This window comes from Rhinolophus sinicus, linkage group LG14 (assembly GCF_036562045.2).
Source record: "Rhinolophus sinicus isolate RSC01 linkage group LG14, ASM3656204v1, whole genome shotgun sequence".
Lineage (NCBI taxonomy): Eukaryota > Metazoa > Chordata > Mammalia > Chiroptera > Rhinolophidae > Rhinolophus > Rhinolophus sinicus.
In genome coordinates, this window is record NC_133763.1 from 42,490,205 (window position 1) to 42,506,223 (window position 16,019).

At 44.8% G+C, this 16,019-nt stretch overlaps 1 protein-coding gene across 1 annotated transcript; it reads right to left on the minus strand.

The window, feature by feature from the left end:
* Nucleotides 1-3,438: 3,438 nt before the first annotated feature.
* On the minus strand, nucleotides 3,439-7,406 carry LAMTOR5 (late endosomal/lysosomal adaptor, MAPK and MTOR activator 5). The gene is made up of 4 exons (XM_019730474.2): nucleotides 7,249-7,406; nucleotides 6,342-6,403; nucleotides 4,408-4,525; nucleotides 3,439-3,766 (listed from the first exon to the last, which is right to left on the minus strand). Exons 1-4 carry the CDS (start codon nucleotides 7,281-7,283, stop codon nucleotides 3,706-3,708), a joined length of 276 nt encoding a protein of 91 aa, XP_019586033.1. The 5' UTR covers nucleotides 7,284-7,406; the 3' UTR covers nucleotides 3,439-3,705.
* Nucleotides 7,407-16,019: the final 8,613 nt, after the last annotated feature.

Here is a 16,019-nt window from a genome sequence, read left to right on the forward strand (position 1 = left end):
CTTTTTTAAAGTAGGGCTATCTGTGATTCTGATCACTGCATGTGACGAGGCGAGGCTTTATATTGATAAGAGCTCTGATGCTGAGAGCTGCGGTCAGATTTGCAATGTGGCAGAACAGTGAGTCATTTATAGAGTAGGAGGGCTGCACAGTCCTCAGAGACGAACCCCTTGAAGCATCTTTCATAGTGGAAGCTTTGAGGTGTAGTGGGAAATGCAGACTTTGTTAGAATCGCAGCTTTGCCGTTGTTTAAGCCTGCAGATTCTCGGCCAGTTACCTTCTCTGTGTTTCCATACCTGTAAAATGTGGCTAATACTATTTTGCAAGTTTGTTGTGAGGACTATGTATGTATACGTGTGTGTGTGCGTACGACTGTATATCACCAGACTCACTATTGGTACTTTGTTCACTCAGAATGGTTCTTGTTAATCAGGTGGGGCTTAATATCAAGAGCAAAGAATCCGTAAGCCACCGTTGAGATACTAACATTTTGCCTCTGCACCCAATTGACTTAATAAAGCTTATAGGGTCTTTAACTAAACATAGTTTCCTTAATGTCTAACATTCTAACTCTTGGCCCTAAAGCTATTCAGCAAGAATTGCAGCTTGATTTCCTAAATCACCACTATTACCCTCGCTCTACTGTCAAATACAGCACATGAATAATTTTTAGCATTACAGACCTACCACCCAGACTTAAAAGATTTTAGTTGTAGCTGAGTCTTTGCCTGTTCTGGTGCAGAAAAGTTAACATAGCTGGCCTGAGATTCCTATCTTTTGAAAGCCTTGCTTACAAGGTTGCCCTCTGGCTGGCATCTGGGAACTTAGATTTTAGGAGGGTTTCCACCATTCCTTCGATTATAAGAGTAGATCACTGTGCCTAATTTATTTGTGCAAACAATATGGTTTATGCTAATTACTTGTTTTCCTTTTGGGAGTGTAGAATTCTTAGCAAATTCCAGGGAGAGGGTGCCTATGTGATCAACCTCCAATAAAAAACCTTGGAGAAATTTCATATACATATTATATGAGAGAGAAAAAAAAAATTGGTTCATGTGATTATGGAGGTTGAGAAGCCCAAGATTTGCAGTCAGAGCTGAGGGTGTAGTTCCAGTCTGAGCCCAAAGGCAGATGATCCGTGTCCCAGCTCAAAGACAGGCAAAGAGAAAAAATTCTTTCTGACTCAGCCTTTTATTCTGTTCAGGCCTTCAATAGATTGGATGAGGCCCCCCACACTGAGGAGGGCAGTTTGCTTTAAGTCTACTGATCAAATGCGGATCTCATCCAGAAACATGGGTACACCCTCCCCCCCCAGACATGTGTAACTAAGTATCTGGATACACCTTGGCCCAGTCAAGTTGACACATAAAAGTAACCATTGCAGGTGGTCTTTGGAAACCCCCCATACAATCCTACTTTAGCTTCAGCTCTGTACAGACTAGAAAATTAGCCATCTCCAGCCCTGGGCTCTTTCCAGCATGTCTTGTTTTAGTAATAAAATTGGGTGCACTACACCCTACCTCAAAGGTTGTTGTGAAAAATAAATGAGAAAGTACGTTCATTTATTCGTTTCAGTCAGTCAAGTTGCCGCCCATGTGCCAGGCACTGGGCTAGACAGGCGTGTGTAGGCAGCGGGTGGCAGCAGATGTGGCACAAAGGGTGGGCAGGGGCTGGATCATACAAACCGTGGGACTATGGTAAGAACTTCAGGTTTTGTTCTAAATGCAATGAGAGGTCCCTGAAGGAAAGTCAGCTTTGTGCCTGGTATAGTGAGCCCACAGTGTGTTTGTTATTCAGCATTACCACCAGGAAGTCCTGTCGGATACTCAGTTTCAGCATGTCTACAATCCAACCCAGCCATCTTTTCTCTGGAATCCTTCCTGTGTTGACTCCTTTCTGAGTCACCCACCTCTATCACCCGGACAATTCAATTATCTTTAATTCTTCATTCTCTTTTGTTCTCTTTCTGCCAATTTAATCTCATACCATGTTTCCCCGAAAATAAGACCTAACTGGAAATAAGCCCTAGCATGATTTTTCAGGATGACATCCCCTGAATATAAGCCCTAATGCATCTTTTGGAGCAAAAATTAATATAAGACCCGGTCTTATTTTCGAGGAAACATGGTAGTTGAGCTAATTTATCTTGCTGAGCCTATTTCTTCCTAAAATGGAGATAATACCTTATAAGGTTAAGATTAAATAAGCTAAATGCATACAAATTGCTTAGCATGAAGCAGTAACTCACTAGAGATTGGCTCTCATCACTTTGGGCTAGGAATTGGAGACATAGATAAGCAAAAGAAGTTTTACTCCTTGGAAAAAGAGCTTGCTCTACCTCAGATTAATCTTAAAGCTCAACTTTTGACTCTCACTTGTTCCAAGCCCCATTCTGTTAACAGGATGAGGCTGAGGATTCTTAAAAAGCAGATATTCAAGGTCCTTGAGGTAGTTGCCCTACCTTCCAGCTTTTTACCCCCTACCTCACAGACCAAACTAAAGCATTTAGTGTTACATATTCCTTTTGGTTTATCACCTATTTGCCACTGGCACTCCCTCTGCTGGGGAAGCCAGTTCATACCAAAAACTCCCTGTTGTTATATATTCATTCGAGGTGCTTGGAATACTTCTGTGAATATGACAAAGCTCTTGCCCTCAAAAGTGTCTATACTAGTGGGGAAGAGACAATAAAACAAACGTATATACACGTCAGGCATTGGTAAGTGTGGTGAAGACAACATCCACGCATATCCTTTCTGTCAAAGCATAAGCTCAAAGGGTGGAGCCAGCCATGTCTTATTGGAAATCTTTGTATCCTTACATAGCGCCTTGTATTTGTAGATGCTGACATTTTTAAATAAATAATGGTAATAGTTTGGAGACTTTTATACTGTCGAATTATTACATTTGTAAGACCCACAGTTGCATTCAGATTGAACATGAGGTCCTTTGTGTCTGCTTGTGCACCAACCTATTGTTGAGAACTATACAAGTTAATGCTGTTCTGTACTTTCAAATGGTAGATATTTTCCTGGCCAAATACGCCTATTTCTGTGGTGGTCTGGGTGTGAAGAGTACAGGCTCTGAGTTGGACTCTCAAGTCCAAATGGTGACTCTGGCAACCCGTTGCCTTTATTACACAGATGTAAAACGGCGGCAAATACTAGTACCTGCCATGTAGGGCTGTTAATGAGAATTAAATGAGTTCCTGGCACATGGTAAATGATTAATGACACTAGCTGTTATGTTATTGTGGGGTAGGAATATTCTTGATTTGTTTTAAATATCCATGGACACTTTTGTGAGAATATATGTATTTCAGGAAGCTTCTGAGAGAAGAGAGTAATTTGGAGCAAAGACCTTTTAAAAAAATTACAATTTGATAATTGAAAAAAATGAACATTTGATAAGAATTTAAAGAATTCAGAAAAGATCCAAGCTTTCCTCCAACCAGATTTATTGAACATAAAAAAATTATATATACAAACTGACCTGGACTGGCTGCTTCAAACCATGATCCTTTCTTACTGATATTGTGATAAGTCAGTCCACAGAGTGTCAAAAAGGAGCTTACTCTAAAATTAATAGAGAAGTACCCAATGCACATTAAATAAGTTGCCTAACTATTAAACTTTAATATTAGTCTGTAAAATAATTAACACGGGTGGGAAGGAGTCCCTACGACAGGCTGCTGGAGAACTGAGAGGTTAAGAAGCCATTTTGTGCACGGCCACTGTGATGCCATCATGTTTCTGGATCATAATGTTCCTGAAAGACAAAGCAGAAGATACTTAGTAAAACGTTTTCAGTGGGAGTCATTGTAAGATTAAATATGCTGTTTGGTTTAGGACACAACTAAAAACATAACATTTATCATTTTTCTATGTACAAAAGCAATATATGAACACAACAAAACATTTAGAAAATATAGAAAGTATAAAATAGAAAAATGAAATGAATTCTGTAATCCTACCACTCAGAGACAACCACTATTAATATTTTCCTGGTTTTTTTATCTGCACGTATACTATTTATACAATTTTCCTTTTACAAAACTGATCATATTGTACATAGTTTTGTATTCTGCTTTTGTCACTTACTACTATTCTGAGGACTCTCACTTGGAATACCTTTAGTATTCCCATTACTACAGAAGGTAGTTTCTGTTCTTTGATTGGTCTTACTCTTATTATTTCTTTTTCTTGATAGACTGATAGTTCATGATAATTCTTCCTTCACTGTGGTCTGACAGCACATTAGCTTCAGAGATCAACTGATCTGCTCCTCGGGTCCAAAGGGTGAAGAACCTCCCTTACTGCCCTGATGAACACAGGACAAGCCCCAGTCAAGTTTTCCAGGGATTTTTCCAAATAAAAAGGAAAGGATAAGATTCGCTGACATCTACTCACCCGTTATCTGATTCTAGACACACCACAGGAATATCAGTGGGGTCTGAGGTTAGTTTAGCTGCTTGCTGGGAGAGAACAGATATCACCCCGGCATGCTCATCTGACAGAGTCCCACGGCCTGAAAGACAGATGATACCATGTCGCCTGACCGTCCAAAAGTAAGGTTAGAGCCGTAGGAGTGTCTCCCATTGAATTGTTCACAAAAAGGTTTTTCATGCTTTCTCAGGTTACTGACAAGAAATGCTTGTGCTCTGATGGTACTCAGCTGGTTACAGCAGTGAGAAAGACAGACAACAGTTCCTAAATCAATAAAACACTCAGTTTTCAAAGTCGTTCCCATTACCACCTCTAAACACCTTCTCAAGCATATAAGAAGCTGCAATTCAAGTCCATCTGAAAGTCATAAATTCATTTTATAGGAAGCTTGCTGAAACAATAAGAAATTCAGAGGTGAGATCGACAAAAACCAGTAAGGGCAAGAGACTTGTTGAAACTAATTCCTCATGGGAAATCTGATTTCCTTTTCTTGAGCTCAACCTCAAAGAGCAGAAAAATCTTCACTCAGGAGTTCAGCTCTAAGATCACCTTGACAGCATATGTGGATATTCTGTGAGCAATTATTTCACTAGCATAAGCTAGCTGTTTTCAGATGTGAACAGAATTGGCTTTTTATTAATGCTTGTTTTAGCCTGAAGATAATAACTAAATCTTGGGTGTCAGGTACAAAAAGTAATTACCAAGTTTTACAATATATTTCCACATATAAAGGCAACACAAGCCTACCTGCCTGCACTATCTGGTAACACACATGTCACTATGGCAGAGTTGACAGATTTATTATTATTACATAAAACATTAACTGGACACAGTGCAGACTTCCAGGCCTTGGAAGTTTCTTAAAGGAACTCATTTAGTTTCAGCCTTTCCATTAATGAGCCTGGCAAGCAACCCCCACCTCACCCCAAAATCTGCCTTGTTTCTCCTAACTGATTTTTGTGTAAAACCTAACTAAGTTACACAGATCACCTCTTTCAGTCACCCTCCCAGCGAAAATTCAGAGCTTTAAAAAGTCCTGCAATAAAGAAGAATAAGGAACCCTGGGCTTACTATTTCTGACAATCAGCTGAATGCTTTAGTTATTAACCTTTCTGGGTTTATTTCCTCATCTGTAATTGTTACCATTTATTGAGCATGGTGTCTGGGTTCTTTGCTGTGTTTTACACATATTAAATAATCTTACAGTATTGTGATGAAGAGACTTAGGAGCCAGACTCAAATCCCAGTTCAATCATTTACTTATTATCTACCTTAGGATTAAATGACTTAGTATATGTAAAGCATTTAGAATGGTGCCTGAAACAGTAAAAACTCAACAAATGCAATTTAGTTATTATTATTATTAAACAACTACCCAGTAAAGAAACTGAGGCTTAGAAAGTCTCTTTTTGGTCCAAGTTCACACAACTAGTAAACGGAAGAACTGGAGGTTCAATCCAGCTGTGTCCAACTCTGCAGCCCTGTTTTTACAGCCTACTCATTGTTATGTGTGGTTGGACTAAAAACTGGCACTACCCATCTTGCAGGAGTATTAAAAAGTTAGATACTAATATACGAAGCCTAGCAGTCCGAGCATACGGCACACATTTAATAAATGTAACTGCTGTCATTATCTGAAGTCCTTTCTAGAACCAATGTAAAGTTATTCAAACACTATTTTCGTAGAAACCACTGTGTAGTACTAGCACTGCAAGGCACAGTTTTCTAACTTCATAAATTTGTTTTCTAATCTCGTTATTTGGAGTAATCTCTACTCTCAGAAAAGTACCTAGAAAATGGCAGGATGACAGGAAATGAAAACTAGAGAATAACACTAGCTTCCTACTCAACATCAAATGCTGTGCCACCCACCAAAGGGTTGCCGTGGCGATACTTACAGCCCAGATTAAGGCCTTGTGAATCTGTGCACAGGACTCCAACGATGGACGGATTCTTCATGCTAATACCAGGAACACGATGTAAGAAAATGAATTTAAATAACTACAATAACACATACAGGGATTGTTGTCTAAGTGCTTTAAATCAGTGTTTCTCAACCTTTTTTCATTATTACCCCCCACCCCGAGGAAAATTATAATTAACTAATTTAAATGTTACACCCGTTTCTCGCTGATGAAAGATTGTCAGGGAGCTTTAATGTGCCATAAACATTTCATTACCTGGGAATTTGCTGCCCTTGTGAAAAATGCGTTAGCAGATTAACTCCCTTAAAATACCTGCCGAAAAACTAACACAGTCGCCTCCCGGGGAGGAAGGGGGAAGCTGAGCGGCACTGGGGCGAGGGGGGTGTCTCCCCGCGCGCCTCCTCATTTGGGGTTTTACGTAGATCGTCCTCGTTCGAAAAACTGAAGGGATGCCCTTTACCCCAGGCACCAAGTGACGGATTAAACACGGAAGAAGATGCGCCTGTGTGTTTATGTTTACACTGCAAGGCTCGTCCGCACAGATGGTGTTATTACACATCCTTCCTCCAAATGTACCCATTTCCTGAAACTGCCAACAACCCTGTCCAGACGGACACTTTCAACGCGACGGGCGATTCGGAGCTCGGGCTCCGGCCGCGGAGACCCGCTCCGGAGGGAGAGCACGGAGTCCGGGCGGGACTTTAATTCCGGGTTACCGGCCCCTCTGCGGCCCCGGCACATAGGTCACCACCTGACCCCGTTGCCTGGGGGTCGCGCGGCGTCCCCGTGCCGCCCGCCTGGCACTCGCGACTCACGCCCTTTGTCGCGCTCAAGTCCCCGCCGCGACCTCAGGGCAAGCGGAGGAAGCCGTATCACTCACGTGTCCTCCAAGTGCTGCTCCAAGGTCGCCTCCATTTCGCCAGCCGTCCAACCCGGGCCCGGACGCCGCAGGCAGTCGCTTCTTTCTCCGCCACGGGCCTTGGGCGCTTCCCGATCACATGACACCAGCGGGACGCGGGCTGGGACGGCGCCTCCAAAGGGCCAAACTTCGCGGCGCAACCTCCGCGTTGTGTACAAGGAGCGCTCGCTCGGTCCCGCCCCTCGGGCTGGGCCCGGGTGCTGGTGCCCGCTGGGTGACAAGTGAGGGGACCTGCGCTGGGCTCGGTCCGGAACCGGGTGGCGCAGGTTTTCCCCCGCAGGAGAGAGGTCTGCAGCTGGTCCTCAGAGCCTCGGTTCCTGGCCAGCCACGTTGTTTTAGGGATGTCACCTTTGGATTCCGACTCAACCCACTCGGAAACGTGGGCGGATCCTCGTATTCGTTTTACCATAACCTGGCGGTGGGACAGGGACGGAGGAAAGACACAGGGGCCCGGTGAAAGGGTCCGCAGGCTTGGCGGGGAAGCGACAGGCACAAGGAGCTAGAGAGAGGACGATGGAACAAGGTGAAAACCCCAGCTAGGTATTGGGAAGGTGTTGGGATTTTAACGAAGACATTGGTTCTTCCTTTGGCGAGGGCTCAGGTGAATCTGGGAAAGAAGGTGGCACTTGTAAAGAAGACTGGGTAGGACAACTTAAAAATAACTTTAAAAAATTAATTATGAAAGCAGTTATAAAAATAAGGAAAGAAAGCCACCCATAGCCTCTGTCCAGAGATGACTATGAATCCCTTGGAGAATATCCTTTCAGCCCATTGTCTGCAAATGTTTGATTTAAATTTTTTTTTAAAGCCAAGTTGATATACATCCTGGACACAATTCTGTAGCTGTCCATTTTTACAGAATTTAGCATAAATGTCTTTGCATGTCGATAAGTATTCATATACATCTTTTGTAATAGTTGCAAAATAGTTACAGTTACAGCTGTACCTTGACTTAGCCAGCCCTTTATTAATATGAGTTGGGTTGCTGATGGATTTTGCTTATATAGTCCTTTCCCTACCCGTGGTAGTGAAATTTGCAGCCCTTAAAATTCCAGTCTTAAATGTTTTGATTCAGGAGTTTTGGACACCTGCCTTGGAGATATTATTTATGTTAACTTAGGACAACATAATATGGACCATTTAAATTTTAGCAAAATCAGTTTAAAACTACGCTTAAGAAACAGTATTAGAAAAGGAAAGGAGCGAGCCTGCATCCCGCATCCTGCCAAAGTCCTGCGGGAGGCAGCTGAGCACTGCAGTACCGCCCCCTTGTGGTCCTAGGTGGCCTGGCCACACTAGAAGTAAAACAGGTGAAATTTTAATAATATATTTATCCAAATAATATGTCCAAAATATCATTTCAACATGTAATCAATTTAAAACATAATACTAAGATGTTTTACAACCCCGCCCTCCCGCCCCGCCCCCTCGCTCCCGCCCCGCGTCTTAAAAATCCAGCATATATTTTTCCACTGACAGCACATTTCAATTCAGACTCACCACCTTTCAGGGGCTCAATAGCCACGTGTGCCAATATGGCTACCATATTGGCCAGTGCAGCTCCAGGCTATTTCTGATGATCTCAAAGCCAGATCAGTGATTAAAGGATTCTTGGAAAAGTTGGTAATCACTTTTTAAGCTGTAAGGAAGGCCTCTGAGGGGGAAATGAGCATAGGAAGAAGATGACCGCGGGCCCAAACATCCTTGCCACCCTGGAGTGGGAGGGCATAGTATGCCATACCACCCTCCTTTCTCTGCCCCTTTGCTGTTTTGCCCCTGGGCAGGCAGGCTGAGGGAGCAGGGTAGTCTATACAAGCTGGGAAAGTGCTGGGGGCTGGGCTGATGGTTGGAGGAGGCGTCTGACCCTAACTTTTCTATTTTCTTGAGTTTGTGGGGTAGTTGACGATTCTTAGTCTCAGTTTTGAGTGCTGATAACCATTTCTGGGTGACAAGGAAAGTCCCATGACACCCATATTAGAGTACTTTCCTCATTACACTCATTTTTTGTGTTTAGTTTTCAAAGATGGGAAGAATATCTTCTCCATTTCTGCATCCGGAATGTTGCAGAGCACACTAAGAATCCAGGAAATATTTACTGACGCATCTTGATGGGTCTTTGGAAACAGACTCTGTGTTAAGGTAGAGAAGCCTGAAGTCCCGGACTTGAACCACCTTTATCTTCTTTCTCCCTTCCTCCATAAACAAGCTCTTGGAAAATGAAAATTCTCGGAGTGTCCAGCAGAGAATGCCCATGCCCTCACGTCTTGACTGGAAAGTGGGAGAGGAAAAGCAGGGAGGGAGGAACCAGACCTTGTAGGTCATCTCACGGCTGTTGGCCCAAGACCCTAACCTTCCTTGACGTATCAGGAGCAGATTCCTCCTGGGGGTCCCTTTAAGAAGTGCCGCTCTGGTAGAGGGTCTAGCTCTCCCTGGAGGGCAGAGGGGCCTGCCACCCCAGAGCTGGCCTCATTGGTCACTGTTTCAAGTGCTTAAGGTCACATGCCTGTGTGGAATGATCCTGAAGCCTGACTGGAGAATGGGCCCTCATGTGCCACCAGGGGGCAACAGGGCCTTGGAAAACCCTGCTCAGGCTGGAGGTTCCCAGATGAGGGAAAGTGATGCACAAATGACCGAGTTGGTAGGACTTGGTGAGCAGGCACGGTGCTAGGTCAGTGGCCTCGGAGTCAGAGGTAGAACTGAATCATGGCTTGGCCACAGCCTACTTACGTGACCTCTGAGCCTCAGGAGCTCGTCTGTGATAATGGGAGTGCCGTTACCCGCCTCACAGGTTGTGGGGAGATACCTTATGTAAGAGGGGCTGGTGCATTGTGGAAATCAATAAATAAGCTTTGCTAAATCTGAGTAAGAAGGCTCAGATGATTTCCTCAACTTGCTTGCAATCTAGGCGAGGACACACACGAAAAAATAGCTAGTGATTCAATGAAGGTAAGAGCCAAAGATTGCTGCAGACGCCAAACAGTCTAGTATTCGTGTGAGAGTGAGATCACAGGGCTGGATTTATAGAGCTGCTTTATAGAGCTCTTTCAAATGAGATAATTAAATACCTTTTGTTATACTTTTCTATGGTACAAAAATTATAAAATACAGTGAGGAAAAACAAAATCTCCTGGAATCCTAGCCCTAACGCTAATGATATGAACGTGAGTGAGCTGAGTAGAAGGGGTCGGATTTGGATAAGGTAGAGATGGGGAGAGGCATGTCACAAAGTTCACCAGGGTCTTACCCGCTGAAAGAGCCTCTCACTCCACGTGAGCTACCTGATGGGCCCCCGGGGTGGGGGGGATAGTCCTGCCTTCTGATAGTGGACGCCACCTGAGAGCTGAGTCCTAGATCCAAAGCCAGTAAGACCATTAGCAGTTCATTTACAGAGAGTGACAACTATGTGCCAGGCAATCCTCAGGCCTTATTAGTCCTTGCAGCCTTTTTGAAGTAGTGATGGCTCTCCCCATTTTACAGTTTAAAAAGCCCTGAGGCTCAGAAGGTTAATACTTAGATCAGCCGCTCCTAGTGGTACAGCCTCACCACGCCCTCCCTACTGAACCGCAGCAACTTCTCTTGCTTCCTCAGCAACCCAGGCCTAGAAATGGGAGCGGGTTGTCAATGGGAGGCCCAGTCCTGGTCTTTTATTCTCTCAAGAAGAAATCTGAAGCTCAGAGAGGGGGAATGGCTATCTGAGAACATGAACCGCAGATTCTAACCTGCTCTACAGCTGTCTTACAGCCTTAGTTGAACCAATTGCAGAGACACTCATCGTTATGGGGGTGAGTTGTGTCTCCCCCAAATTCACATGTTGAAGTCCTAGTCCCCACTACTTCAGAATAGAATGGCACCTTATTTGGAAACAGGGTCTTTACAGGGATAATGAAATTAAAATGAGGTCATTAGAGTGGACCCTAGTCCAGCATAACCCATGTCCTTATAAAAAGAGGAAATTGGGACGCAGAGGCACTCACAGAAGGAAGACAATATGAAGAGACGCAGGGAGAAGCCGGCCATCCACAAGCCAAGAGGAGAGGCCGGGAATAGATCCTTTTCTTGCGGCCCACAAAAGGAATCAACCCTACTGACACCTTGATTTTGGACTTCTAGCCTCCAGAACTGTGAGACAATACATTTCTCTTGTTTAGGCCACTCAGTTTGTGGTATTTTGTTATGACAGCCCTGGGAAGCCAATACACTCATATATCCATGAAGTCTACAAGTCAAAGTCAATTCTGTCATATCACCAAGACTTGGAAGCCCTAATTAATAGAAAGAGTGGTTGGAATGGTCACCCTTCCAGAGGCAAAAAGATAGAGTAGATAATCTTTCCAGCTTGCTCCCAACCTTAATACTAACTAAGATATTTTTCTTACATTGGCCAAGAGTGGGGGTTTGATCCATTTGACTGTGACCTTCTTGAGTCTGTTTTATATCTCTGAGCCTGGCCTACAGAAGGTGCTCACTAAATGTGTGCAGAGGAAATGAGTGGGAGAGTAGGTTTCTAGCTACCCTGATCCAAGCTTCTCAAAGCAATGAGTTGGGCTGTCCGTGGATGGCATTTGAAGTTGGGCACCGTCTCCTGAAATTTACAGCTGAGCCCTAATTCCAGAAGGCACAAGCAAAATATATTTCAGGTGACTCAGGATTGGCTAAAGAAGTTCCAGCACAGAAAGCTGTTCGCCTGCTGCTTTATTAATTTTCCTATTGAGGGTAAGTGAGATGGAGACTTGCATATCCAAGCCGTCATGAGATGCCCAGTTAATGCAGCCATGGCAAATCGGAATAAAGCCCTTATGAATAACAATAAAGAAAAGATCAACCCAATATAAAAAATTGTAGACCAGAGAAAAGAAAATGGAGAAGAACTGATAAAGTATGCTTTCCATAATTAGGCTGTCTGCATCACACATCAAATCAATCTTAATGCCAAGATTTATTGGCCTTGGAACTGTGTAAATGAAATAAGTGCTTGAATAGGAATGGAAAAGAACTACCTGTATTAGAATGTGTTTGCAATGTAGACCTGTGCACTGATGCTTGTAGGCAAATGCAGCCTTGCAGCCCCTTAGCACCTGGGGAGTTTCAGAGAACACACTTGTGAGGGAACAGTATGTCCATCGCCAGTAATATCTGCCATTGTCTTGGAGAAATCCTCCTTTACAGTGAAATATCTTTGTGTCTTTATTTCACTGTCTGTGAACTTAGTGAGTCAGGTATTACTGGTCCTTCCTTCAGAGAAGAGAATGTTGGGAAGACGAGATGACTCGCCTCAGTTTGGCCCATCGCACCATGGAGAGCAGAACAAAACACTTTCTTGTTGACTGCCACCGTCTATCTTGGAATCCATGTTGGGCTTTCAGAGCTTGTCTACTGTCAGGACATTTAATTACCCTCTTTTAAGACTTTGGACAAGTCCTCTAATGCCTTGATATCTCAGTTTTTTTCCACTATTAAGATAAACATAGTACCTGCCTCATAGTGGTGGTGTGAGAATTCCAGGAGGCATTGCATAGAAAGCCCGTGGCTTAGTACCTGGGAGCACTGCAAACAATGAACAAAGAGAGCTGTTGTTGATGTTAGGACCTGAAGAAGTGAGAGCCGAGGCAAACTTGAACTAGACTGTCTTTCCAGGTTACAAGCAACAGAAGCTGACTCCGGCCTATGGAGTAGGAAAGACAGTTTTTAAATGACATTGGGGACCGCATGATTTCTCAGATTGTTGTGGGGGTGGGTTGCTGGAGAGCTCAGTCTAAGCTTTCAGTGACAAACCTCTACCCCCCCCACCCCCCCATCTGGGAAACACCCCTGCCACTGGCCTGACCACACCCACAGCAGCTTGCAGTACCAGTGCCACCACTGTAGCAGGGACCTCGACCTACAACTCCTGCGCCCCTGCTCTGCTGCAGCCTTTGCCAGCAAAGTAGAATTTTCCCAGAGCCTCGGAATTGAGGTCTCCTGTGTAGGTAATGCAAGCAGTGGAGGCTGGATCACATGGCAGGCTTTAGTTGCAAGGGAGGTTGAGGAGAAAATGTTCTCCTTCCTGTATCTGTTTTGAAAGTATCCTGAACTTTGCAAAGGCATTCGTTCACATGGAGCTGGGCAGCCAGAGAGTATTTCTTAGGTAAGGCACCCATAGCCCCTGCCCCAGCCCGGAGAACAACTGGGCATGTTCCACTCCCCGGCAGAGGGAGGGGAGCGCTTTGTGCCCTCTCTTGTACGTGAGCCCAATATATATAGAATGTGAGAGCTACGGTCGTTTTGCTTTGTGCTCCTAGAGATGAAGGCCATGACCTGTGTCTCAGAGCCCGTCTGTCGGCCAGCTTCATGCTGTGGCCTCACTGGGGCTCTCCCGTTCCATTTCTTTATGGATTTCGCACTCCTAGTTCGCCACATTCTATGTGGGAGCAATAGGAAAGCGGATGGAGCTTCCTCACTCAAGGAGCTTGTGTTTTATATGGCAAATAAGCTAGAGATAATGGGCAAAACCCAAGCTCTATTTTGGATAAGAGAAACTTATCATACCAGTAACAACCTGTTTGTTTGGCCCTTCTCGGAGCCTGGGGCCACACTGCCCTCTCCAGGCACAGATCCTCTGGAGAGAACTCAGTGGGGCAGGCATCCCACATCGTCCCACGTCTTCAGGGAGGGAGCTGCTTCTGGGGGGAGAATAGGACAGGGTGATCAGGAGAAACACCAAACCCTCAGGGTCAAGACCTTTTCAGAATCTGAGTGTGTTGTCTTGACCCTCCATGGTGTCTAGCAAAACATCTGGCACACAGAAGGCGCTCAATCAATGTCTGTTCTGTTACAGAAGGAATCCCCTGTGGAAATTTCATAGAAAACAGATGCTTTCCAACCCTTTGTCTGTCCATTACTCTAGTTCCCAAGGAACCAGTAGAAACAGGAGCAGTCACAAGTGTCAACCAACACCAGTGAAAGTGGTGGACAGTCTTCCTAACGTGACTGCTATGGATTTCCCCGCGGGAGGCCTCCGTTTTCATATCTGTAAACTCGGTCAGTTTCTCACTCAAGAACATTGCGTTTACTCATACTTAAAGATGAAAAACGAACATTTACCAAGCACATCTATTCACAGGCATTATCTCATTTTAATCTCAGTCATCCCGTGAAGGAGCTCTGTCCCATTTTTTTGGATGAAGCCACTGATGTCTGGAGAAGACAACTAACTTGTCGAGGTCATAGAACTTAAAATTGTCCGCGGCCTTGGACTTTAAAACTAGGGCTGGCCAGTCTCCAGGATATAGACCGCAGATGAGTCAGTCCCTCTGCAACTGTCTTCTCAACCAGTTTAGACAGGCCTGTGAGCCAGTCCCACGAAGTGGCCAAGGGGGCGCCTGCTTAGCTCAGTTGGTTAAGACCACGATGCTTGTAATACCAGGGTTGCCGGTTCGATCCCCACATGGGCCATTCATTGTGCGCTGCGCTCTCCACAACTAGATTGAAACAACTACTTGACTTGGAGCGGATGGGTCCTGGGAAAACACACTTAAAATAAATTTTAGGAAAAGTTAAAAAAAAAATGTGGCCAAGGGCTTCTTCTCTGCTCCTCTCCCCTCCCCGCAATGGGAGGACTTAGCCCCAAGCCTTTAGACACCACACAGTAAATCAACCGTCACATTAATTCTGGACCATCAGCATTTCCCCCCAGGAGAAAGTCAGAGGCAAGGAGACTAATGTGCCATTGATCTTTCCAATTGCCAAAGGGGTAGTAAGATGAATCTAATCCCATCTGTCTAGGTGAGCAAGGGCCGTCTGAAAGCAGCACAGATTACTTTAAGGAGATAACAGTTTATCACTCTCTGGACAAGTGAATATGAAATTGGGACTAACCTCCTTTATGAGTTGATAGGAACATTAATCAGCAAAGAGAATGTTTAGGGAAATGAGCAGCAAGTTCTCTGGCTTTTTTCCTACTTGTCCTTTCCCTAACACTTTATGGTTTTTTATACATACATACCCATCCAAACAGGACAACATCCACCCCCGACCCACAAGAAATAGATTTGTTGAGGATCGATGATTGCCAGGTGCTGTGCTAAGTGTTTTATATTTATTATCCAGAAGCGTTCTGAGGTGTTCTTTTTATCACCATTTTACAGATGTGGAAACTGAGGCTCAGAGATGTTGAGTGACTTGCCCAAGGTTACTCAGCTAGTGAAGGGTGAAATCAGAGGCAGTCTGGCTGACCCTGAGCCTGCCCTCAACCGCACACAGTATGTATAGGTTATCCAGCCTGCAAAGTAGCCCCGACTACTTCCTGCTGAGGGGCTGGGATGACTGGAGGTCTCAGTCAGGGCGTCTGGACAGCTGAGGCTCAAGGAAGGGTGATGGAGTGGGCAGCAGAAGCTGTGGGCCTCCGCACATGCGGGGTTCAGGCCCTGCTGAGGCTCCCCTTGGTTACTCCTGTGCGTGAATTACCTGCAGAGGAGGTGAGGTCAGCGACAGTCTCTCAGCCGGTCAGAACTGGGACGACCAGCGTGTCCAGCCACGGTGCAGGCTGCTGTGGCCACTGAGAGCCTGAGAAAAGTCCATGGGTTAGGAAAGCCTGGGGACCACAACAACGTGATTTCAAAAAAGCCACGAAGGAATGTACACACCTGAGATCCTCAGAAAACAAATCTCAGCATCCAATTCTGATCCTTTGCTTCAACCAGGGGCAGAAGCATCCTCCAGAGTAAAGAGTCCCCAGAGAGGGGCTTTGGCACCGG

Excerpts from the sequence above, each read along its gene's own strand:
- LAMTOR5 (XM_019730474.2), bottom strand. The coding sequence starts at position 7,283 with ATGGAGGCGACCTTGGAGCAGCACTTGGAGGACAC. Across the intron at positions 6,404-7,248 it reads GAGCAGCACTTGGAGGACAC|CATGAAGAATCCGTCCATCG; the intron begins GTGAGTGATACG and ends TCCTGGTATTAG. Across the intron at positions 3,767-4,407 it reads TGTCTAGAATCAGATAACGG|GAACATTATGATCCAGAAAC; the intron begins GTGAGTAGATGT and ends TTTGTCTTTCAG.